Source organism: Coenobita brevimanus, chromosome 51, assembly GCF_032717465.1.
Source record: "Coenobita brevimanus isolate Jiangsu-jjx chromosome 51, ASM3271746v2, whole genome shotgun sequence".
Classification (NCBI taxonomy): Eukaryota; Metazoa; Arthropoda; class Malacostraca; order Decapoda; family Coenobitidae; genus Coenobita; species Coenobita brevimanus.
In genome coordinates, this window is record NC_137004.1 from 26,714,143 (window position 1) to 26,738,735 (window position 24,593).

A 24,593-nucleotide genomic window follows, 5' to 3' on the forward strand; every position below is an offset into this window, starting at 1 on the left:
CCTAGATGGCTTCAAGAAGAAGCAGTCACCAATGTGAACTACATTGACAACAGTAAACATAAACAAAGATTTTGACACAGAATTCAGACATATCCTGATAAGTAAAATTTTAGGTACATGTAAGAAACTCTCTCAGGCAAACAAGCACAGGTACTTTACAAAAATCAGACTTCTAAATACAGTACTGAGTACAGCGAGCTTTCACATTACATGGAAATATTGTCCCTGAAAGATCCCACTTTATGAGATTTTCACGTTATTGGTCCCTATGTTCACATGTTAAAGGGTTTCATGGTACCCAAGCCATCCCCAAGTTCATCTTTCAGGGCAATTTTCAGAGATTTTTCCCCGGACATTTACCTACCTAATAATGACTTCATTACACACAAACACTGGAGGATTCCTCACCTTGAATTGAAGAGGTTGTGGGCTTGCTGGGGGGAGAGGGAGTGGGGTTCTGAGGCAGCGCAGGACTCCTACTGGTTCCCAACATGGTGCTCTTGCCACCCTGGCTCCATGGAGTTCTCATCTGAGGAAAAAGGTAAATCCTGTACATCCATAATCCCCTGTTGCAACTCTTCTGCTTCCTGCACAAACCCCTCAAAGTCAAGGGAACCCACAGACATAGCATCTTCCTCTGGCTCTTGCTGCTCTGGCATCTATCGAGGATGAAAGTATCAGGTGAGTAGAGCCTGGTGGCATTTCTCTTGCCTTAGCTCTTCATGTGGTCGCATTGCATGCAGCACAGTTTCCAGCATATCGGCCTTCTAAACCTCATCCACTTCATAAACTATGGTGGCTTCCTTGAGCACCTCTGCACCAGCCAAGATGTTTTTTATGTGTCCGACTCTGGGCATAGGCTTCACGGCCTGCTATCAAGGCCCAGCAGTCCTCCTACATACCATACACCTCTACATGTCACCACTTCGGCGCAAACACCCACCGTCCATATTGAATACATGCTAGGGCTGTCTCATGCAGGACTGGTGTATTGGTATTAGCGGGGGTATTTTTACGACATGTCAGCGGGTCTTCTGGTAGATCAGTAAAGCCTGATTTAATGAGATTCAAATCCTTAAACTGTTCCCTGCCCCAGCCAGGATTCGAACCTGGGTCCGTCAGGACTTCAGGCTACCTCTCTACCGATTGAGCCACCGCCATTTATGCGACCCAGTGTTGTAAGTGGTTCCATGGTTTATGCCTCAGCCTGATCCCCCTGCTTCTCTGCCTCATGATGTTCACTGTCGAGCTTTTCAGTGCGTTGCATGGCGTCCTCTGGCATCGTGTTTTCCTCCACAGCCTTGACCATATCCTTCTCTTGCACCACCTCACAGCCTGGCACAGCTCTGCATGCTCATACCGCTTCCTGCCGCACCTCACCACGTCGAATGGCACACAACTCAGGTGCCAGCTCGCGCCAGGCATGATTTGTTGTTGACACAGACTCCCAGTCCCATGCCTTAAGAATGTTTGTGATGACATTCCTCATATTGTACTTTTTCCAAAAAGCTTTCACAGTTAAAAGGTGATGCTGTGAAGGGTCATGCTGTGGCACTCGAGAAGAACAGGGCACCGGTTCAGCTGGGTTAGGCTGAGGCACTCAAGAAGAACAGGACAACAGTTCAGCTGGGTCAGGCTGAGGCACTCGAGAAGAACAGGACAACAGTTCAGCTGGGTCAGGCTGAGGCACTCAAGAAGAACAGGACACCAGTTCAGCTGGGTCAGGCTGAGGTGAATGGGAGGGAGCTGGCTGGGGATCTGCTGGGTCATCCAAAACCTCCTCATCAGATGCTTCCAAATCCTCATCACCATTAATCACTTCCTTCTGGAGGAGATGTTCCTCCTCACAATTGTCTGTGGCCTCCCTCAGATACTCAAACAAGATCATCTCATAATGGTGCTTCATTGAAGCTATCATTTCCTGGTCTAGGGATTTCATGTAAGTCATCCAAGTAAGCTGGGTGCCCTGGTGGGTTATAAAGCACCAACAGGATTGTAAATGGTATGCCCAACTCCTCACACCTTCTCGTTGCATCAGGAATAAAATATTTTTTGTACCACGTATTCAGAATATCCCTGTTCATCCACCCTGTCTTTGATTTCTTCCAATAAACCCCTGACTCATTCATGTATTTCAACTGCTTAAAGCACTTTTTTTTTTTTTTCTTTTTTTTAATACAAGTAAAAGCCTCATTGTATAGCCTGCCGCATTTTAAGACAAAAGTAGAGCAATGCTTACCTTATCAACTTCCCCACCCCTGCCTTGCCTGTGTTCTGTCGAGATATAGGTAGTCCATGGCATCCTCATGTATTGGAGACCCGGCTTGTCCATGGTATAAATTTGCTCATCACTGTAACCCCCATCCCTGATGATTCCCTTAAGGACATCCACAAACGTCTCTGCTGCTCCAGCATCTGCTGACATTCGTTCTCCTGTCACCTGTACTCTTTTCAAATCCTTCCTCTTCCTAAACTTGGCAGACCAACCATTCGATGCCTTAAATCTGCCTGGGGGTTGGGACAGCTTATGGCAAGCTACAGCATCCAGGTGGCGGGCTGTTTTACTTATGTTAATGGAGTTGATTGGAACTCCTTCCCTCTCCTTTCGGTTCAGGTAAATGACCAGGAACCTCTCCATTATAACGAGTGCTGGGTCAGACACTTGAATCCTCTGGTCCATGGGAGATCCCCCATAGGCCCACATGGTCTTCACAAAGGCATCCTTCTTCCCCAGGATCGTATGAATAGTTGACTCGTTCACCTGATACACCTTGGCAATGGCACAATTATGTTCTCCTCTCTCCTCCCGCTTGATGACATCAAACTTCTGCTTCTAGGTCAGACTCTTTTGATGTTTTGCTGGGTCAAGGTGTGGCGGCGTGGTCGGGCTTGGTCAGGTGGTCAAAAAAAAAAAAGAGCAAAGATAACACACAGCATGTGTGGAGCCAAAGTGCAGAAAGAGGGTAGACTCAAGTGGGGCAGAAATGCTCAGTGGACTGTGATGACACCACGTGCAGACATGTGACAGCCATACATCGTTGGCTGATGCAACCTGCGCTATAACAAGTGCTGCCTGCATTGTCTGTTCCCAATACGTTATGACCAGTTTTTTCGCATAATGACTGTTTAAACCATAATTTGTGGCCTCAGGCTGTGCAATCCCTATCGTTGCAGCCTAGTACGGTTTTCGAAAAAATGGGCAGATTTTTTTCTCACTCATTATATCTGTCATTTTCGAGTTTTGACCATTTCCTGGTCTCAAAAATTGCTTTCCGTGTTGTGTGAGGTTTGCGCACTCTGATCATGCTTTAAGTGAGAGCTGGCTGTACTATCCAACATCATCCCACAGAGCTCAGTCCTTTTACCCTGACTTTTAACCTTTTCCTCCACAACCTGCTAACCTCTCCAACTTCAGTAAGAGTACTTTCCTGTGCTAATGACTTGGCAGTAGCTTGACATCACTCCAAAATTCATCTTTCAGCATCCTACCTCCAACTGTACTTACACTCTTTAGAACAGTGGCTAAGATGAGACAAAATACTGTCTCACCAACCATGTCAGTCATTACCCTCTTCACTCCAGACAAACATGAATCTCATTAACACACCTTTAGGTTTCTGTTCCCTCCTTAACCAACTGCTCCCACCTGAAAGACACCACAAAATTTTAGGACATACCTCGGATACACACAATCTTTTCTGAGAACACAAGTAATGTCATTGCAAGTGCATCTTGTATACTTAATGCCTCTCTAACGCTCCCAGACATTATCTTTGAACAAGAAATTGAAACCCATCCATAAAGAGTCCATTAGAACAATAGTGGTTTGTGCTAGCCAAGGCTGGGCCTGCATGTGAACTACTGTAATACAAACATGGATAAGCTTTAAAAAACACAAAACAAATCCTTACAAATAATATCAGATTGCACTAAAACTGCAAATACAAGTCACCTTGTCAAAAAACATTAACTTTCAATCAAGGATCATATGAATATGAGAGGCACATATTTCCTTGCCTCAAGTCAAGACCCATCCCACCCTTGCTAATTCATAGTGTGGTATGTTGCATTATCCCCCTCCCAAAAGAAACAAAAAATATGTGAAAGACAACAACAACAACAACCACCCAACACTACACAGAGTGACCCAGCAACATCCATTTTCCTCCAGCAAACATTAAGCTTCAGAAACACACACATACACACAACCAAATACACAGCCACCACAATCTCCCAAAACCAAATAGCATGCTTCATGAACTACCACTAGATATCCACCCCTCAGAAACTACCCTACCCTGAGAAACATGAAAGGACCTGTCAAGACTGCAGTGTGGTTAACACCATTCCCTGCTACTCATACATTACCAGTACAACTCAAAAATGGTTCATTGTGCCCACATTGCAGTGCAGCCCCCCTACATTATAACACAATTACTCACATCATTCACCACACTAACACAGCACAGACAGTCCTTCAGCATAACCACAGTGAAAGGCAGGCCTTTGGGAATGACAGATTGAAATGGCTTGTTCCTGTAGTCTACTGGGCCTGAGGTTGCAGCAGCAACAGTCTCAATTGCCACTCCAGCCCAACTTATAGAGCACTGTCATGTCACAGGTCACTACCTACCATTGTTTTTTCGACACCTAAGGCAGTTATGTCGTTAACTTGAAACTTTCTTATTTATTCCAGATGCATCATCAGGCGAACTAATGACATCTTATCCAAGTACCTGCCGGTGAAGATAGAACATGTTGTGTGTTGTCCGCTCACTCCCACCCAGCGTGCCATATATCTTGCCTTCATTAACTCATCATGTGTTAAAAAGCAGATCACAGGTAACTACATAGTGAGTAAAATATTGTACAGGCATACCCTGATATCCAGCGGCTATGCATACCCATAACACGGTCGAAAATCGATTTTGATTTTGTAAGATTTTGAAGCAATTTTTGTCATAAGTTTCTGAAAAAAAAAGTGAAGATGCATTCCAGCCCCTTTCCAAAACTCACAAATATGTAAAGTAATCTACCAATAAATACTAAATAGTAAAACTACTCATGTTTATATCATGTAATTACTATCTAAAGGACTTATTTATTCTAAAAGTACCATGCTTATGTGTTTGTACAGTAACCAGTTTGGGCAGCCATTTATTAAACATAGGGTACCATGCAAATCACCACACAGCCAGTCCTGCATAGAAAGATATTTGTTTTTCCATTATACAACCTCCAATTGACACCCCACGAATTTCTCTGTCTCTCCTCTCTCCCCCTCTATTTTTCTTCCACTATTCCTCTTCCTTTTATCCTCCTTTCTTTGTATTCTTTCTTCTGTTACATCTATCCCCCACCCTCGTTCCTTTTTGAGTCACATGCAAATGTTATAAAATGTTGGAGAAAACATATGACAGGGTGGATAGACAAGGATTTTGGAAAGTATTAAGAATATATGGAGTAGATGGGAAGTTGTTGAATGCTGTGAAGAGTATGTATGATGGTGCTAAGGCTGCAGTGCGTATGGATGGTGAACTGAGTGAATTTTTCTATTTGAAGGTTGGGTTGAAACAGGGATGTGTCATGTCTCCATGGTTGTTCAATCTGCACATGGATGGGGTAATAAAAGAGGTACAAGGTAGGGCAGTGGATGTTGGAGTGGCCCTGGTAGAAACTCTCTGTACTGTTGTTTCCAGATGATACTTTGTTGAGTGAAGATGAAGGGGAGCTGCAAGGCCTGGTGGATGAGTTTGGGAGAGTGTGTAATAAACGGAATCTAAAGGGGAATGTAGGGAAGAGTAAAGTGATGGTCTCTGAGAGAGGTGAAGTCATAGAATGTACAGTGAGGTTGGATGGTGAGGAAATGGAAAATGTGAGTATGTTTAAGCACTAGGGCAGTGTTATGAGTAAGGATGGAAGTTTGGAGGGTGAAATGCTTGAAAGGGTACAACAAGGAAGAAAGGTTGCAGGTTCCTTGAAAGCAGTGATAAGAAACAGGGAAGTGAGCATGGAAGTGAAAAAGTTACTACATGACAGTATTGTGATACCAACTCTAATGTATGGAAGTGAAGCTTGGACGTTGTTGGAAGGACACAAGTCAAGAGTGAGAGCAGTGGAAATGAGTTATTTAAGAGGAGCCTGTGGAGTCACATGGAGAGACAGGCTGACAAATGAGGCTATAAAGGAGCATTGTGGTGTGGATGTGGATGTGATAGGAAGCGTTATGAGGAACACACTGAGGTGGTTTGGCCATGTGGAGAGGAGGGAGGGTGAGAGACTGATAAGGAGAGTGTATGTGAGTGAGGTGGAGGGGGGGAGAGGGAGAGGGAGGCTGAGGATGAGATGGAAGGATGGGGTGGAGAGGTATATGAGAGAGGGGGGTGTGAATTGGGAGCAGGGGAGTGAAATGGTGGGGGACAGGGCGACGTGGAGGCGATTTGTTTGTGGCCACCCCATACGGGATTGAGGCGTCTGGCAATAGATAGATAGATAGCTACTGGGTACACTAACCTTATTGAAACCTCAACGAGCTACTTGCCTTGCCCCTAAATGTAGACTCGTTGAGGTAAATGTGCGATTTATTTGGGGGATATGTTATGTGCAGGAGGTGGGGCAAAAGCTAGCTCTGTGGCTAGATTTAGGAGTGGTTGGAGGAAGTTAAGGGAGCTGTTACCTCTCCTGACATTGAAAGGGCTCTCCCTTCATGCTAAGAGATCTTTGTTTGTGGCATGTGTTTGGAGTGTAATGCTGTATGGTAGAGAAACTTGGGCAGTAAAGGAAGAGGATATTCATAGGCTTAGACGAACAGAAATGACAATGATTAGGTGGATGTGTAGTGCGTCCTTGAATGTAAGGTCCAGGGAGCTAGAATTGTGATATGAAAATTGAGAGGAAGGATGGGACTTGAATGTGTTGGTATTGTGATGAGAAGGGGTAAGTTGGGATGGTTTGGGTGTGTTGAGAAGATTGAGAATGACAGTTGTGTGCGGAAGGTGAGAAGTGTGAATGTCAGGAGTGGGGTTGTGAGAGGCAGACTGAAAAAGACCTGGGACAAGGTCATAGAGTGTGACCTTAGAGATAAAGGATTGAACAGGGAGGCTGTCTGAGACTGAGCAGTGTGGAAGGCTGCCAGTAGATTACCAATGCCGATGCATGCAAGCATGTTGGAGCCTTTATAAATGACGCAGTACAACGTCACCGGATTCTAGGTGTCCTCCATTCATTAAATATCTGTAACAGTTGAACTTGAACTGCTGTAGGCTAAAGTTTGGGGGAAAGCGAGTTCCAGGGAGAAGCAATTTAAGGAATAAAGGAATTTTGATAGACAGAAGTTCTGTAGTATGACAGTGTTACAGTTAAATCATTAGTGCTACCAATCTTCCTTGTGCATCTGTACCCTCAGTGTTCACATCTTGTACCTCCTGTACCCACAAATGGTTTTCATATACAATGTGATGTTGTAAGTGGTTTTGGGCTTTATTTAAGTTGGGCCAGCACTTGGATTTTGTAATGGAGCCCTAGGTTACATTTCCCTATTAAAACCATGTTGTAACATGTTCACCTAATACTAAATCACTTTGCTGGTCTGGTTTTGGACAACACAACCTTGTCAATATTTAAGGGAAATCATTATTACTGGTACAGTATTAACCTGCAGAGGGAGATGGGCGGTTGGGCAACACAGCACTCGCAGCCATAACCAGCATGAAGAAACTTTGCAACCATCCTGATCTCATCTGGGACAAGGTCAAGGCCAGAGATCCTGGATACTCCCACCTGGAGACTTACTATCCTCCATCTCATGACCCAAGGTTAGATTAAGTTTGTTTATGTAGTTTTATCCATGATATATGGGTAGAATCTTTGTATCTTGTCAAACAGTCATCACTGTTATGAAGGGAACTCATGCACTAATAAAAAGGTTCATTCCAAATTTTTTATGCAGTTGCTCGTTGTTAAATATTCCCTGTTAATTTATCTTCAGATAAGATGAATACTACCCATACATACCTGGGTGTGAGCACCCACATACATGGCCATAACCACCCTAACCAGCCACTCCTCCAACCCAAGCTTTCTTGTTGCTCACTTCACCACCTCTCTAGGGACTCTGTCAAAGGCCTTTTCCAAATCAACAAAAACAAAATACAGATCCCTTTTCTTCCAAATATATTTTTCCTGAAGCTGTCGAACAATGAATATGGCATCAGTGGTCCCCCTGGCTTGCATAAAATCCAAACTGCATCTCATCAATATTCACTCTTTCTCTAATCATACCTTCTAGAACTCTCTCCATTACCTTCATTATCTGGTGTAAGAGCTTTATACCTCTATAATTTCCTCTTTCCAGGGTATCACGCTTCCCTTCATACATACTGTATTTACAATTACACTCTTCAACCAATCATCTGGGACAACGCATTCATATATAATCATATTTATTAGGTCAGTGACTAACCTCACCCCTATTTCTCCTGAAACCTTGAACATTTCAGCAGTCAACCCCGAAACACCTGCTGCCTTCCCCACCTGCATCCTGCCTATTGCCTCAATCACAGTAGCAGCGTCAATCAAAAGCCAAGGGCCAAACACTGGATCTGCTGGCTCCAAACCTTCCCTGTCCCAGTTAAACTCCTCATTCAACAACCGCTTATAATGCTCTCTCCATGCATCTTTAATATCGCCACTGTTCACCATTACCATTCCTTCATCATTCTTCACACACTGCTCACTTATAATATCCCGATTATCCCTCTTCATCTGATTTGCCACCTTAAATATCATATTTTTCCTTTCCCCATGATTTAAGTTATCAAGTAAAAGTCTCTGTGACTCAGACTTCGTCTTGTATACCTCTCTTCTAGCCCTAAGCTTGGCAGCCAAGTATTCCTCCTTGTTACCACCTTTCTTCCATTCCCAGAAAAGCCTTCTTTTCTCCTTGACTGGAGCTTGTACACCCTCATCCCACCACCAAGTTACTTTATGTCTTTGTGGGCCTCTAGTCTAACTGCATATTACATCAGTAGCTCTCAAGAGGTTGTTCTTGAGGGCTCTGTACTGTTCATTAATGCCTCTGTCTACTGCTCCCTGTTCAGCTACCACTCTCCTCATCTCACAATAGAAGGCATCCCATACTACATGGTTTTCCAGCTTCCATATTTTCCTCCTGGGTACACAAGTCCTCTTTTCCATCACTTGTTCCTTAAGCACCATATCATAAATCAATAGTTTGTGCTGCTGCACACACTCCTTACTTCCTATAACTTTATATATATGTACATATATTATAGAGAGGTATATGAGAGAGGGGGGTGCGAGTTGGGAGCAGGGCAGTGAAATGGCGGGGGACAGGGCGACTTGGAGGCGATTTGTTTGTACCTCGGATTGCCACCACTGGCAGGGTAGGGCTGGAGGCACAGGGTCCTCCTGGTCACCATCAAGCGACTGTGCCGGCAGCGACTGTTGCTATTTCCGGGAATGCTCGTCGGCGAAGAGGTGACGGTGCGGCCTTATTCTTTACCAACATCCGCGGCCTTACCACAAATTTAAACTCAGTTCATTTTTTCCTTCAGTCCATATCCCCTTTGGCCCTTTTCCTCACAGAACCACAAATCTCACCCTCTACCGATATATCTCCATTTTGTTTTCCTGGTTACCATCTCCTTACAAACTTCCGTAACAAGGGCGGCACCTGTTGTTATATCAAATCCCAATGTGCAGTTGATACTATTTTAAGCTTCACTTCATCCAGTTTTGATTACTCATTATATAAATTAAATTGCCAAAACATTACCAAATATATCTGTGTAGTTTATCGTTCCCCCAATGCTTCTTCGGAACCCAGTGTATTTGATTCCATATCCACTCAGTTGAGTAACCTTGACCTTGCCCTTGGCAATGAAATTACCATTTTGGGTGATTTTAACATACACAATGTTGAATGGTTATTGCATTCTGCCCGGACTGACGACGCTGGTCTAGAATGCGAGCTGTTTGCGGAATCATTTAATCTCACCCAGTTGGTAAAGCAACCAACCAGAATACCTGATAATCCTGACCATAATGCCCATCTCTTGGATTTATTCTTGACAAATAATCCAGATCAGTACAGGATAGAGGTACTGTCACCACTTGGATCCTCTGACCACAATCTCATCAAAGCCTCATTAGTTAACCCTCCTACATCTCCCCATTCCGAACCTGTCAGGGTGACCTGATGGCACTTTGACAGGGCAGACTGGGATGGATTTAGAAATTATCTTGCTGATGTTTCATGGCAGTCTTTCTTCTCTAGTGATCCCAGTTCTACCCAGTCCCACATTTGCGACTTAATACTAGCTGGTATGGATTTATTCATAACAAATCAACAGTTCACTAAAAGATCAAACACTCCAAAATGGTTTGATGGCAATTGTGCCAGAGCAACAGCCCAAAAGTCATTAGCATATAACTTACTTAAAATCAAAAACATCTGAATCACTCTCCCAATTTAAAATTGCTAGAAATCATGCAAATGCTGTATTAAATCTATCTAAATCAAACTTCCTTCAAAAGCAAGCATCAAAACTACTTAACAACCCTAATGACAATAGAATATTCTGGTCAACTCTTAATTCTTTCAATAATAACTTTAACAAGTCATCTTCCATTCCCCCACTAAAATCTTCAGATGGCAATATTACAAATGACCCATGTGGGAAAGCAGATATCTTTGCTAATACCTTTGCAAGAAACTCTACCATAGACGATACCAGCCAGAATGTCTCAGTACTGGAACTTGATTCTCCCGAAATTGCCCCACTTAAAATACAGACAAGATTCGTAAAATCCATCATTCATTCATTCATCCATTCATTGCCAGACGCCATGTATCCCAGACGGGGTGGCCAATGGCCTAGACAATTTACCCACCAACAAAGCTCCAGACCCAGATGGAATTCCACCAATTGTTTTGAAAAAGTGTTCCCCTGAACTTGCCTCTGTCCTAGCCAAATTATTCAGACTATGCATACGTACTTCTTTATTCCCAAATTCATGGAAAGAAGCCAATATCCACCCAGTTCCGAAGAAAGGAAGTTCGTCTGACCCCTCCAATTACAGACCAATAGCTGTCACATCTTCTCTTGGTAAGGTATTTGAAACTTTAATTAATAAGCATATTGTTAAACATCTTGAATCCAACAACTTAATTAGTGATAGACAATATGGTTTTTGCCACGAAAGATCCACCATTGACATACTCAATCTCTTAACTCATACCATCCATCAATCAATTGATCTTTTTGGAGAAACTCATGCAGTAGCTCTTGATATCTCTAAAGCTTTCGACAGAGTATGGCACCGTTCCCTGCTGTCCAAACTCCCTTGCTATGGACTAACGTCTTTTGTTCCTTTGATTTCTTCATATCTTAGTGACAGGAAAATAAGAGTAAAAGTAGATGATGTATATTCGAATTTCCACTCAATTAACGCCGGCGTGCCGCAGGGATCAGTTCTGGCGCCAACCCTATTTCTGGTTCATATTAATGATCTCTTATCTGTCACTCACAATCCCATTCACTCATATGCAGATGACTCAACACTACATAGTTCATTCACACTCAGACATCCATTTACAAAGTCTAATGTCTCTACCTCTCAACTCAGTATAGCCATCTCCATAAATCAAGATCTAGCTACAATCAGTGAATGGGGACAAAACAACCTTGTCTCTTTTAATGCTAGTAAAACTAAATATATACAGTTTACTAATAGACAGATAATGCCAGATTCTTACATTACCTTCAGTGCTACTAATATTCCCATCTCCAAAAGTATTGAAATTCTTGGTGTCTCACTTAACAGTGCCCTCAGCTGGACTTCTCATGTCAGATCACTTGCTAAAACCGCCTCAAAGAAACTTGGATTATTGTACAGAGTCCGTAACTTCTTCGCCGATGAGCAGTTAGCTATAATTTATAACAGTCATGTGCGCTCTCAGCTTGAATATTGCTCACCCTTGTGGAATGGTTGTGGAGAGGTTGCATTAAGACAACTAGACAAAATTCAGAATAAAGCTGTTAGAATCATTAACAACCTTGCCATTACATATAAACTACCTCCTCTGCAAGTAAGAAGGAATGTTGCCTCCCTTACATTATTTTACAGATATTTTTTCGGCAAATGCTCAGACGAAGTTGCATCCATGGTGCCACCTCTCCATGCCTTCCCTCGTGCTACACGGGCATCTGGTAGCGCTCATGACTGGAATGTCACTCAACCATATTGCAGAACTTCTGCCTATCAGAATTCTTTCATTCCCCGAACTGCATCTCTCTGGAACTCGCTTCCCCAGAGTTGTTTTCCTCCAAATTTCAACCTACAACTGTTCAAGTCTAACTGTTACAGATATTTTATGAATAGAGGACACCAGTAATCTGGTGTATGGATTATTTTTTTTTTCCTCATTTGTTTTTCCTTCCTCTGTTCTGTTATTTAAAAATATATATATATATGCGTATATATCTATCTATCTCTATATATACAGTAATCACTTTAATATCCGGACGCCCAATAACCGAACATCCCCACTAACCGAACCTTATCGTCCTGGGATCAAACATTCCCAAAATGGTCCGAAAATCCAAAAAAATTGGAAAAAAAATCGATTTTTTGCCGTCCGTAATTTGAACTTGCTGCACGCGCTGCGTGAGAGCATTGTTTTGGTTCGTCATTCCTCCGACGTCCGATAGAGCACCGCTGCATCCTCCCCACTTCCCGCCTGTCTCTCACTGCGACAAGACCTGCGCTGTTCGCCATGGCTGCCCACGTGCTCGCTTTTGTGGTGGTGCCGTACTTGCTGCAAGGCCTCCTGCTGCTCTCTGCCATACTCTTAGTGTGTGTGATGATGGCCCCGCCTCCTGAGAAAAGGAAGAGAGTGGTGTTGACTCTGGAGAAGAAACGGGAGATATTGGAGAAGGTTGATGCGGGTTGGTCTTCCTCTCGCATTCTCCGCGAGTTCAACCTGGCCCGGTCAACTTTGTTCGATATCAAGCGTTCCCGAGACAAGCTCATGCAGTACACGGCTGACTTCTCGTCGAGAAGCAAACGCAACGTGGAGAGGAAGGTTATGTTTACCCCCAAGTATGCAGAGATCGACCGCTCCACGTTGATTTGGTATCGACAGCAACGTGCAGCTGGTGTGATGGTACGTGGAACGGAGCTGAAGGCTGCTGCTGAGAAGTTTGCAAGGCTTCACGACGCCCTTGACTTCAAGGCATCCGAGGGTTGGCTCTTCGCGTTCAAGTTACGACATGGCCTTACTAACCGTAAAGCACATGGCAAAGCATTGGACGCTAACGAGGATGGAGTGGACGAGTTTCGGCACAAGGTGAAAGGCTTGATCGACAGGGAGGGCCTCACTCTCGGTCAAGTCTATAACGCTGACGAAACTGGCCTATTCTATCGCTCGGTGCCAACGAACACTCTCGCCGATGAGACGGAGAAGCGTGTACCTGGCCGCAAGCTTTCTAAGGAACGGATATCTGCTTTGTGTTGTGCCAATGCTAACGGCATGCACCGGCTTAAGCCCGTTATTGTTGGCCGTGCAAAGCAGCCTCGGTGCCTTCGTGGGGTGATGGATGTCCTTCCTGTCGTATGGTACCATTCTTTGAAAGCATGGTTCACAGCTGTGATTTTCAAAGACTGGTTTCACCATCACTTCGTCAAGGAGGTCATACATTACCAGACGAAGACACTGGGAATTCCTCGCGACCAGGTAAAGGCTCTCCTTCTCCTCGACAATGCACCTGCCCACCCGTGCGACAAGGACTTGGTTGCTGAGAATGGCCGTATTAGGTGCATGTTTCTGCCACCTAATATGACTGCTCTCATTCAACCAATGGACCAAGAAGTGATCGTGGCAACAAAGCGCCTGTACCGTCGGAAGTTCCTGGACGAGGTGATGGTGGTTCTCGAGGACGAGGACGAGCGCAGGGAAGGACGTGACACTCGAGGCAAGCGGACTTTGGAAAACCTTTCGCCGCTACAACATCAAGTCTGCGCTGTACAACTGGGCTAGTGCATGGAAGGAAGTCCCTGTGAAAACTCTTGAAAATGGTTGGTCTCGTCTGCTTCTCGGAACAGATGTGGAGTACGATTTCCTAGGGTTTGACGTGGATGACTTCCATGCACGGCTACGTACGCACGGCGACGATGTTGATGTGGACGATGTTCGTGAGTGGTTGGACGACGACGAGGGCGATCCTGGGTATCAGACGTTGTCTGATATCGAGATCGCGTCTTCGGTTGCTGGTGTCAGTCCCGAACTTGAAGATTCCGACGACGAAGGCGATGATGATGCAGACTCCGCCCAGCAGGACACTACTCCAGCCATCCCCAAGCTGAGCGCACTCCGGGAACATCTAGAGTTCGTCCTAGACTACCTGGAACACCCGGACTGCGACAGGGAGATGGGACCTTGGGACTCGTGGAGGAAGTGCGTGCTTTCCGGCAGCGCATTATCAATCGCCAGAATCGTCGGTCCTTGCGTCAGTCAACGATTGACAGTTTTTTCAGGCCCGTGACCCCCACTGTGCCAAGCCCTGGTTCCACTCCATTGCCTCCCCAAGACAGGCCCTCATGCTCCGAGCCACAGCCCAGCACATCAGCTACAGTGGAGTCACCGCTCGACGTGAGTTTGCGGCTGTCTTCAGAGTCTTCTGTAGTCGGTACGCCATCACCACTACCCACCGATGCACCCCTTGGACGCCTGCCAGTGATACTCTCGGGCTCTGACAGTGAATAAACAGCAAGAACTTCTCCACTAGACCACACGGGAATTTTGAGTGTTGTGCAGTGAAAAAACGGTGTGTTGTGTTAAGGTTTTCAAGTTGGGAGAAAAGACTAAGTAGAAAAGAAATTTAACGTAACTAACCTTCTTTGTTTTGGCTTTGGAAACTTAAAAAACTTGGGAAAAGTTAATGTGCAACACTTAAATTTAATGGAACATTATTTGGACTAAAGTGAACACTGTGAAAAGAACGGACTTCTGTGTGTTAGTGACTAAGTTCAGTGCAAGACTTCAGGAAGAGTGTAGTGCAAGTGCTTCAGGAAATCGTTCTTACTGTCAGAGTCCGAGAGGAGGCGGTTATTCATCGAGGTGGCCAGGGACTTGCTGTAAGTAGCCAGAATGTTTCATGTTGTACTATTTTCCATACTATATTTACCAGAATGTTTCATATTGTATTTTTTCCCATACTATACTTACCAGAAAGTGTCATACTGTACTTCTTTCCATACTAAACTTACCTCATGCATGTGCAGTAGGAATGTGTTTTTCAGAGTTCGGTTAGGTTAGGTTCGGTTAGAGTCCATAAGTACCAGAATGTTTATTAATGTATGAACATACTTCTAAACCCACATTTTATGTTTCTATTGCATTTATTTCAGTCATTTATGTGCCTTATTGGTGTGATTTGGGTGTTAAATAGGTGCTATGCATGTCCGGAGGGAGTTGTATAGGTGTTTCTCTGTGTTAGGGTCTGTAAGTACAAGTCCATAAGCTGGGGCCCAATATCCGGACGAAACCAATATCCGAACCTACCGATGGCTCTATTGATCCGGATATTGGAGGGGTTACTGCTGTCGGGCCCTGCTGTGGATGTCACTGCTTGCATTGCGCAGTTGACCCTTGTGCGGTGTGATGCGGTGATATATATATATATATATGCGTATATATCTATGCTATGAATGTGTTTGAATGGATGAGTAAATGGAGAGTGAGTCGTCCTGTCTATCGGCTATCTATCCTTTATATATATATATATATATAGATAGATAGATATATATATATATATATATATATATATATATCTATCTATCTATCTATCTATCTATGTGTGTGTGTGTATATATATATATATATATATATATATGTGTGTGTATATATAACTATATATATATATATATATATATATATATATATATATATATATATATATATATATATATATATATGTGTGTGTGTGTGTGTGTATATATATATATACAGTATATATATATATATGTGTGTGTATATATATATATATATATATATATATATATATATATATATATATCATTGCCATCATTGCCAGACGCCATGTATCCCAAACGGGGTGGTCAAGGGCTTAGAGTTAATTGTTTTACAGGGAGGGGCACTAATCCTCCACCAACCCCACTTGACACGTAGGGATGCCATATATATATATATATATATATATATATATATATATATATATATATATATATATATATACACACACACACACACACACACACACACACACACACACACTCCTTGAGTAACACGTGGTTGAGTAACATGTTTTTGTTCTAACGCGGTAAGCATATTGAGACAAGTCATGTCAACACGCAGAAAAACTTGAGCTCACGCGGGAAGTCAGCTGGACTGGCAACTAAATTTGAAAGTCGCGCGCGATGTTGTCACCCTCTAAACTCTGATTATCTGTCCTGGGTGCATATTTCCATTCTGTATGGGTATTTATCTCACTACCATATCCAGCCACTTCAGCCATGCAGCCTTAGTGGGATAGGTTAGGTTAAGTTAGGTTAGGCTGAGAAAATTTTGCCTGGGAATCACTGCTCATATTTTCGAGAAAAACATATGGTTAGTTTTGAAACTACTGGGCGAGCATCCTTCCTGGCTGAGGGTTCCCGGTGGTGAGATGAATACGCATACAGAATGGAAATATGCTTCCTAGGCACACTCAAGGCCGAATAGTTAGACAAAAATTGCGGGTTTCATAATTACAGGGGATGAAATGGAATGAAAATGTATGCTAAGCAGAAAAAAAAAAAAAAAAAAACTCATCCATATGTTCTCATAAAGTAGGGTTCGGTTCCACATTCTTTGTTCAATTTTATGCTTCCCAACACATTTCGGACCAACTGGGCGTATGGTTATCTGTCCTTTCTCATGCCTCACCTAGCTTTTACACACTCATAATGGGTTTCGCAGTTTTAAGGGACGAAATGGAATGAAATTGTTAGCTAATCAGAGAAAAATTTACTCTTTTATCCATGTGTTCACGTAAGTTAGCATTCAGTTCCTCATTCTTCGTTCAATTTCGTGCATCCTAACACATTTCCAATTGACTGAGCATACGGTTATCAGTCCTTTCTCGCGCCTCACCTAGTTCTACCCCACACTCATAATGGGTTTCGTAGTTTTTTGGGACGTAATGAAACGAAAATGTTTGCTAATCAGAAAAAAAAAAAACTTTCATCCATGTGTTCTCGTAAATTAGTGTTCAGTTCCACATTTTTCGTTCGATTGCGTGCGTCCCAACACATTTCAGACTGACTGAGCATACAGCTATCGAGTCCTTTCTCACATCTCACTGACTACCTCAGTCATACAGGTTTCGCAGTTTTAGGGGGCGAAACTGAACAAAATGTTTGTTAATCAGAAAAAACAAAAACTTCCATCCATGTGCTCTTGTAAGTTAGCATTCAGTTCCACATTCTTCGCTCTTTTTCCTGATAGTCTTATATTTTTTGGATTACTTCTGGGTGATAAATAAACTTTTCATGCTGATTCTGCTTCCCTGTTGTTTTTAGCTGTGTTCCACTGTGTCAACCCGTTTGACTCGTCAGGGTTACAGCGAAAGAGCCTATCCTAAGTGTTAACTACATTTGACCTAACCTAGTTTAAATACACTTAATAATTAAACCTAACCTAACCTAGCATCCAGTTGGGAAGTTGGGAGACGAAAACCAAGACAATCATAGGTACAGCTTAAGGAATGTGATGATAAAAAGTGGGATATTTTTCAACAGGCAATGGTAATTTACCACCCTGAAAACAAAAAATCACAGAAAACAAACTGCAGGAATATGAATTGTATTGCTAAAGTCCTTCTACAGCTTTAAGTAAAGCGTATATTTACCGAAATGGCAAAAAAAAGAATGGCATGAATGAAAGCACCATCATAACGATTTGGAAGGACCAGGAGAAGATAAAGGTCGTGCGTAGGAAGTGATGCAAACCTGGCAGCTGTGAAAGTTTATGTTGTCCTGAAGCTGACTGAGAAGCTTAGGCCAGTAGGACGTTATGTGGAGCGTCAGAGAAATTCTCACTCTTACTCCTTACCTCTTTTCCCTATGTAAATTAACCCCCCTTATACGCACCATCGGATAAAACAGTGAAAGAGATCTAATTATTGTAATTAAAAACATCAGTGGAAGTCGGGCTGTGTACTCTTGTGTTGATACGTAGCTTCGCGGCACTCTTTCCCCACCCCCCACCCATAATGTTGTCAGAGTTCCACCTTCTCGTATCATGTGGCCTTCAGGAGAGACATTAGGCCATATGGTTAGACTAATATTTATGAGTCTGGCAGTTTTAGGGGACAAAATGGAACAAAAATGTTTGCAAACCAAAAAAAATTACTCTTTCATCCATGTGTTCTCGTGAGTTATTGTTCCGTTTCACATTCTTCGTTCATTATCGCTTTTCCCAACACATTTCGGACTGACTGGGCAGTTTAGCCATATGCTTAGTCTGTCCATAATGTGTAGGGAAGTGCAATATCAAACTAAGAATGTGAAACCAAACACTAAGTCACGAGAACACAAGGATGAAAGTAATTTTTTCTGGTCAGCACAAAATTTTTCATTTTATTTCGTCCCCTAAAACAGTCAGACCCATAAATTTTCGTCTAACCATACAACCTAAGGTCTCTCCTGAAGGCCACATGATACAAGGCAAAACTTTGACAACATTGGGGGTGAGGGGTGGGAGGAAAATACCAGGAAACTACGTACCAACGAAAGGGTACCCGGTCCTACTTCTGTTTTTGTTAATGCTATTTTTAATACCATTGATGTTTTTAATTAGAATAGTTATATCTCTTTCAATGTTTTACATGATGGTGGATGCAAGTGGCGGTAATTTAGGAGGAGGTTGTAACAAGGGGTAAAAGTGAGAGTTATGGAGAGTTGCCAGAACACATTGTACCATTATACATGTAAACATATTGTCTGAGTGATGCGGATTTGAGTACCACGGTCCTTGTCCAGTCCATATTGCCCGTGGTACTCAAGGTCTGAGGGTATATATAGATAGATAGATAGATAGATATGTATCCATCCATCCATCCATCATCCAATCCTACGTTGCCCCATGAGGAGTGTAGAAGCCCATGGCTTGGCAGTTGGTCCTGACGTTTAAGATGAGAGTGACCAGCCTCACTCATCCTTGAGTGGCATTACATGAGCAATAAACCCCAATCACCCTTTGGATATAAACCTTCACCAGTTCAATCCGACTGGAGCACAATAATTACCCACTAAACCACCAGGCGCCAAAATTTGGTTATATTGTTACCACCCAGCGTAGTAAATGGTTTCCTGGTGTACAGGAAACCATTTGGCTTGTCACTCAGTGTAGAGTCACCCACAGGCAGAAGGGAGAGGAAAGAATGAAGGAATGAAAGACAGAAGAGGGAGTGTAAAGTCACCTACATCTATTCTATCTATATACCTAGGCTGCTTCCCCCAAGGAAAGGGAGGTAGCCGAGACAGGACGACACACTCCTCATTTACTCATCCATTCAAACACATTCATTCGCATCTTAGCCCGAAAGGGGAGAACGGACAGATCCTCACCGCACAAGGGTCAACTGCGCAATGCAATCAGTGACATCCGCAGCAGGGCCCGACAGCAGAACTGGTTTACCCCTACCACATCATAACAGACCCATCCCCTTACCCGCACCTGACCTGACTAGCTGATCAGACCAAATGCGGGAGAATATCCCCTCAGGGCTGCATCATCACGTATTCATTCACAATTTCTCTCCATTTATTTCTGTCACGCACAGCCACTCTTCCTTGCTCAACAGACATCCCTCTCGCATCCAACGCTCTGTTCACACCGTCCATCCATCCTATTCGTGGTCTTCCTCTCAGCCTTACACCTCTCACATCAAATCTAGTTATCTTTTTCACCAATCGCTCATTATCCATTCTCTCTATATGCCCAAACCATCGCAACATCCTCTGCTCAACTCTACCAGCCATCTCCCGAACAACTCCAGTTCTCCTTCGCACTTCATCATTTCTCACCCGATCCATACGCGTCACTCCACACATACTCCTCAGACACCTCATCTCCATTACATTCAAACTTTTCATCTCTGCTACACCCATATTCCATGTTTCAGCCCCATATAACGCAGTCGGTACCACAACACCCTCACACAGCCTTCTCTTTACATCCATTCTAAGCGAACGACATTTAAACACTTTTTTCATTCCTCCCAGCACCTTTCCTACTTCATTTATTCTAAACTTCACTTCTGCATCTATTCTTCCATCCACAGCAACATGTGACCCTAGATATTTAAAACAATCTACCTCCTCAAGCAACTCACCATTCAAAACTACAGTATATTCATCCCCCTACCATCTATCAACCTCGTGCACTTCATCACTTTACGCTTATTCTCATTTACTTTCAATTTCCTCCATTCACACACCCTTCCAAACTCCTCTACCAACTGTCTCAATCTCTCCTCTGAATCAGCCAGAAGTGCAGTATCATCTGCAAACAGCAGCTGCTTCAGATTCCACTCTCCACCATCAGCATTCACCAGACTCAGACCTCCACCTAAAACTCTTGCATTCACCTCCCTTACAACACCATCCATGTAAATATTAAACAACCAAGGTGACACCACACATCCCTGTCGCAGCCCCACTCTCATGGGAAACCAATCACTCACAGCATTTCCCACTCTTACACACGCTCTACTATTTACATATAAACTTTTCACCCCTTTTAGTAACCTACCATCAAGTCCATACAATCTTAAAACAGTCCACAAAGCCTCCCTATCAATTCTATCAAGTCCATACAATCTTAAAACAGTCCACAAAGCCTCCCTATCAATTCTATCATACGCTTTCTCTAAATCCATAAATGTCCAAAACACATCCTTGCCTTTCGCTAAATACTTTTCACACACTTGTCTCACAGCAAACACCTGATCCACGCATCCCCTCCCTCTCCTAAAGCCACACTGCTCATCACCAATCACTCCCTCTGTACCCTCTCTAACTCTCATAATTAACACTCTACCATACACCTTACCTACAACACTCAACATACTTATACCCCTAAAGCTAGTACATTCATACTTATCACCCTTGCCTTTATACAACGGGACCACACAAGCACTTGCCCAGTCAATTGGCACCATACCTTTCTCAAAGCACACATTCAACAATCTTACTAACCGGTCAACAATAGTCACTCCACCACCCTTCAGGTATTCCACAGCACACCCATCCATACCTGCAGCTTTCCCTGTTTTCATCTCCTTTACTGCCTTCTCCACTTCCTCCTTCGTGATCAAAGAATCATTTAACTCTCCCAACACATTTATTCCTTGCACCCTTCCATCCCCCACAATCTCAGCCACACTTTCCTCCTCTACATTTAACAATCTTTCAAAATACTCTGCCCATCTCTTCCTTACTGCATCCCTTTCAATTAGCATCCTTCCATCCTCTGATTTTATTCGTTCTTCCTTCCCAGACTCTCCCTTTCGCACCCTTTTCACCTCCTTCCAAAACATTTTCTTATTCTGTTGAAAATTCTCTGTCAGCCACCTACTCCACTACTCATCTGCTGCCACTTTAGCATCACGCACAGCCCTTCTCGCTCTATTCCTCTTTTCCTTATACCTTTCATATGACATCTCATCCTTCCTCTGCAGCCACACTTCATATGCGCGTCTCTTCTCAGCCACAGCCATACTTACTTCCTCGCACCACCATTTACTTCCTTTTCTTACACCACCACCCACACGTCTCACACCACACACCTCTTCTGCATGCCCCACCACAGCACTCTTAAACAAATGCCATTCCTCCTCCACGCTGCCATTTTCCCGATCTTTCACTGCGTTCCACTCATCTTTCAATTTCTCTTGATACTCTATCTTTCTCTCTCTTTTATCCAACTCACTCACTTTCAAAACCTCCCTGCCACACCTAACCCTCCTAGCTCTCACCCATCTCTTACCTACTCTTAACTTTCCCTCCACCAGGTAGTGGTCAGACATACCTCCACCCTCCCCTCTCAGAACTCTCACATCCAACAATCTTCCTATTACATTCCTAGACACAACCACATAGTCCATCAAAGCTCTGTCAACAACCCTTCCACCCTCCTGTCTCACCCATGAATACTTATAAATATCTTTCTTCTCAAACAGCGTATTCCCAATCACCATCTCTCGCTCAACACACATCACTATCATTTGTTCCCCATTTTCATTTCTTCCAGGCACACCATGTATACCAACTACGCCTTCAACTGCTACATTTCCCACTCTAGCATTCAGATCTCCCATCATTACCACATTCACATTCGCTCCAAAACTCTGCAGACACTCATCAACATCATTCCATAAAGACTCCCTCTCTTGTTCATCCCTTTCACTACCAGGCGCATATGCACTCACAAACACCCACAACTCACGTTCAAATTTCGCTTTCACCCACATCAGTCTCGATGACACCTCCTTCCATTCAGTCACACATTGCTGTACTTCCGGACTCACTAACAAGGCCACACCTTCACTTGCCCTTCCTCTGTCAACACCTGACAATCTTCCATTCACACTTCCAAACATAGATTCCCCCTTCCCTTTCATCATCGATTCACTCAAAGCTAACACATCCAACTTTCTTCTCACAAACATTCTCCCAATCTCCTCCCTTTTATCCTCAATCGTACTACATCCACGCACACTCATAGACCCAATCTTCAGGGTACGGGCATAACTCCATCCCCCATCCCTTTCTCTGGCCTGTCTCTTTTTAGGAACTAAAAAACAGAGGAGGGGGTCCCTAGTCCCCTCACCCCGCCCCTTTTAGTCGCCTTTTACGACACACAGGGAATACGGTGGCAGTATTCTTCCTAACACAACCTGGCCACAAAGTAGTAGTACCACCCCACAGTGCGGCCAGGTTGTGTCCCTCCCGCCACAGGGGTGGCGGGGGAGAGATACTGTGTGTGTGTGTGTATATATATACAGTATATATACACACAGTATCTCTCTCTCTCTCTCTCTATGTATGCACCATGTGAGGACAGGAGTGAGAGAGAGAGTAGACAGGTTTTGGGATGAGCTGGGTGAAGTAGTGGGAGAAATGCCCAGGAGCAATAAAGTGATCATAATGGGGGATATGAATGGAAGAGTAGACACTGGTCCTGAGGATGATATAATGGGTTGTTATGGAGTATCAGGGGAAAATGGTAGTGGGAAGCAGCTAAAGGATATGTGTCAGGAGAGGATGTTGTGCATTTGTAACTCGTATTTCAAACAAAAATGCATATAAGTATACATGGTATAGAGGGAAAGGGGATTGTGCGTGAAAGAAGCCTGATTGACTGCTTGCCCGCAGAGAGGTCGATGATAGGAATGGTTGCTGAAAGAGGGCCGTGAGAGGACGATGTGGAGGTCTTTCAGATCATATGATTGTGGTATGCAAGGTCATGCTGAGAGGAGTGAGGTGGATCAGGAGAGAGAGGAGCAGTCAGGGAGAAAGGCTGAAAGTTGAGAAGCTGAGGATCAAAGAAATGGCAGATGATTACAGGACTAAAGTAGAGGAGGAGTTAGAATCAGTGAATTGCAAGAAAATGGATCTGGACAGCCTGTGAAATGCATATTGGGATTGCTTAGTTAGGAATGGTAAAGTGGTATGTGTTGTGGCAAGAGTAACAACAAAGAAGAAAGGTATGGCATGATGGGATCAGGAGGTTAAGAGAGCAGTGGAGGAAAAGAGAGAGAGGTGGCTAAAGTGGTTACAGGACAGGGGTTCAGTGGAAATAAGAACTGAATATACTGACAGCAAGAAGCATGTAAAGGGACTAGTGAAAATGAATGCGAACTACTCTGATATAAGGAAGTTATTCTGGAAAGAGATGCAGAAATGTAGAAGTGAGAGCAGAGAGAAATGTGATGGTGTGAAGGATGCAGGTGGAAGATTATTAACCCATGGGGATGAAGTAAGGACCAGATGGAAAGAATATTTTGAAAGCCTGATGAATGGGAATAAAGAGAGCAGAGCGGCTGTGAACATGATTGGTTTTGAGGGTGTGCAGAGAAAGAATGCAGTACCAGGAGCCGTGACACTCGCACAGGTGAAGAGTGCTGTGAAGTGGCTGAAAAATGGGATAGCAACTGGGGTTGATGAGGTGTATGCAGAGATACTTAAGTGTAGTGGAGAAAGTGGAATGAAGTGCTTGTTATAGATATATAAGAAGGCATGGATGAGTGAAACTGTGTCTGCAGAATGGAAGAAGGCTGTGATTGTACCCCTGTACAAAAATAAAGGTGAGTGAAGTGAGTGCAAGAATTATCATGGCATAAGTTTATTGAGTTTGGTAGGGAAGGTATATGGAAGAATTATTATAGAAAAAGTAAGAGAGATATCAGAAGTCCTCGTGAGTGATGAACAGGGTGTCTGTAGGAGTGGCAGAGGATGTGTGGATCAAATATTTGCAGTGAGACAGATAGCAGAGAATGCTTGTG

At 43.5% G+C, this 24,593-nt stretch overlaps 1 protein-coding gene across 1 annotated transcript in view; it reads left to right on the forward strand.

Moving 5' to 3' along the window:
- Window positions 1–24,593, forward strand: part of okr (DNA repair and recombination protein RAD54-like okr) — a 152,559-nt gene that overhangs the window by 104,639 nt on the left and 23,327 nt on the right. Inside the window, exons 8-9 of the mRNA XM_080272769.1 lie at window positions 4,697–4,842; window positions 7,661–7,814. Of these exons, the coding sequence (XP_080128895.1) occupies window positions 4,697–4,842; window positions 7,661–7,814 (300 nt within the window). The remainder of the gene's footprint in view (window positions 1–4,696; window positions 4,843–7,660; window positions 7,815–24,593) is intronic.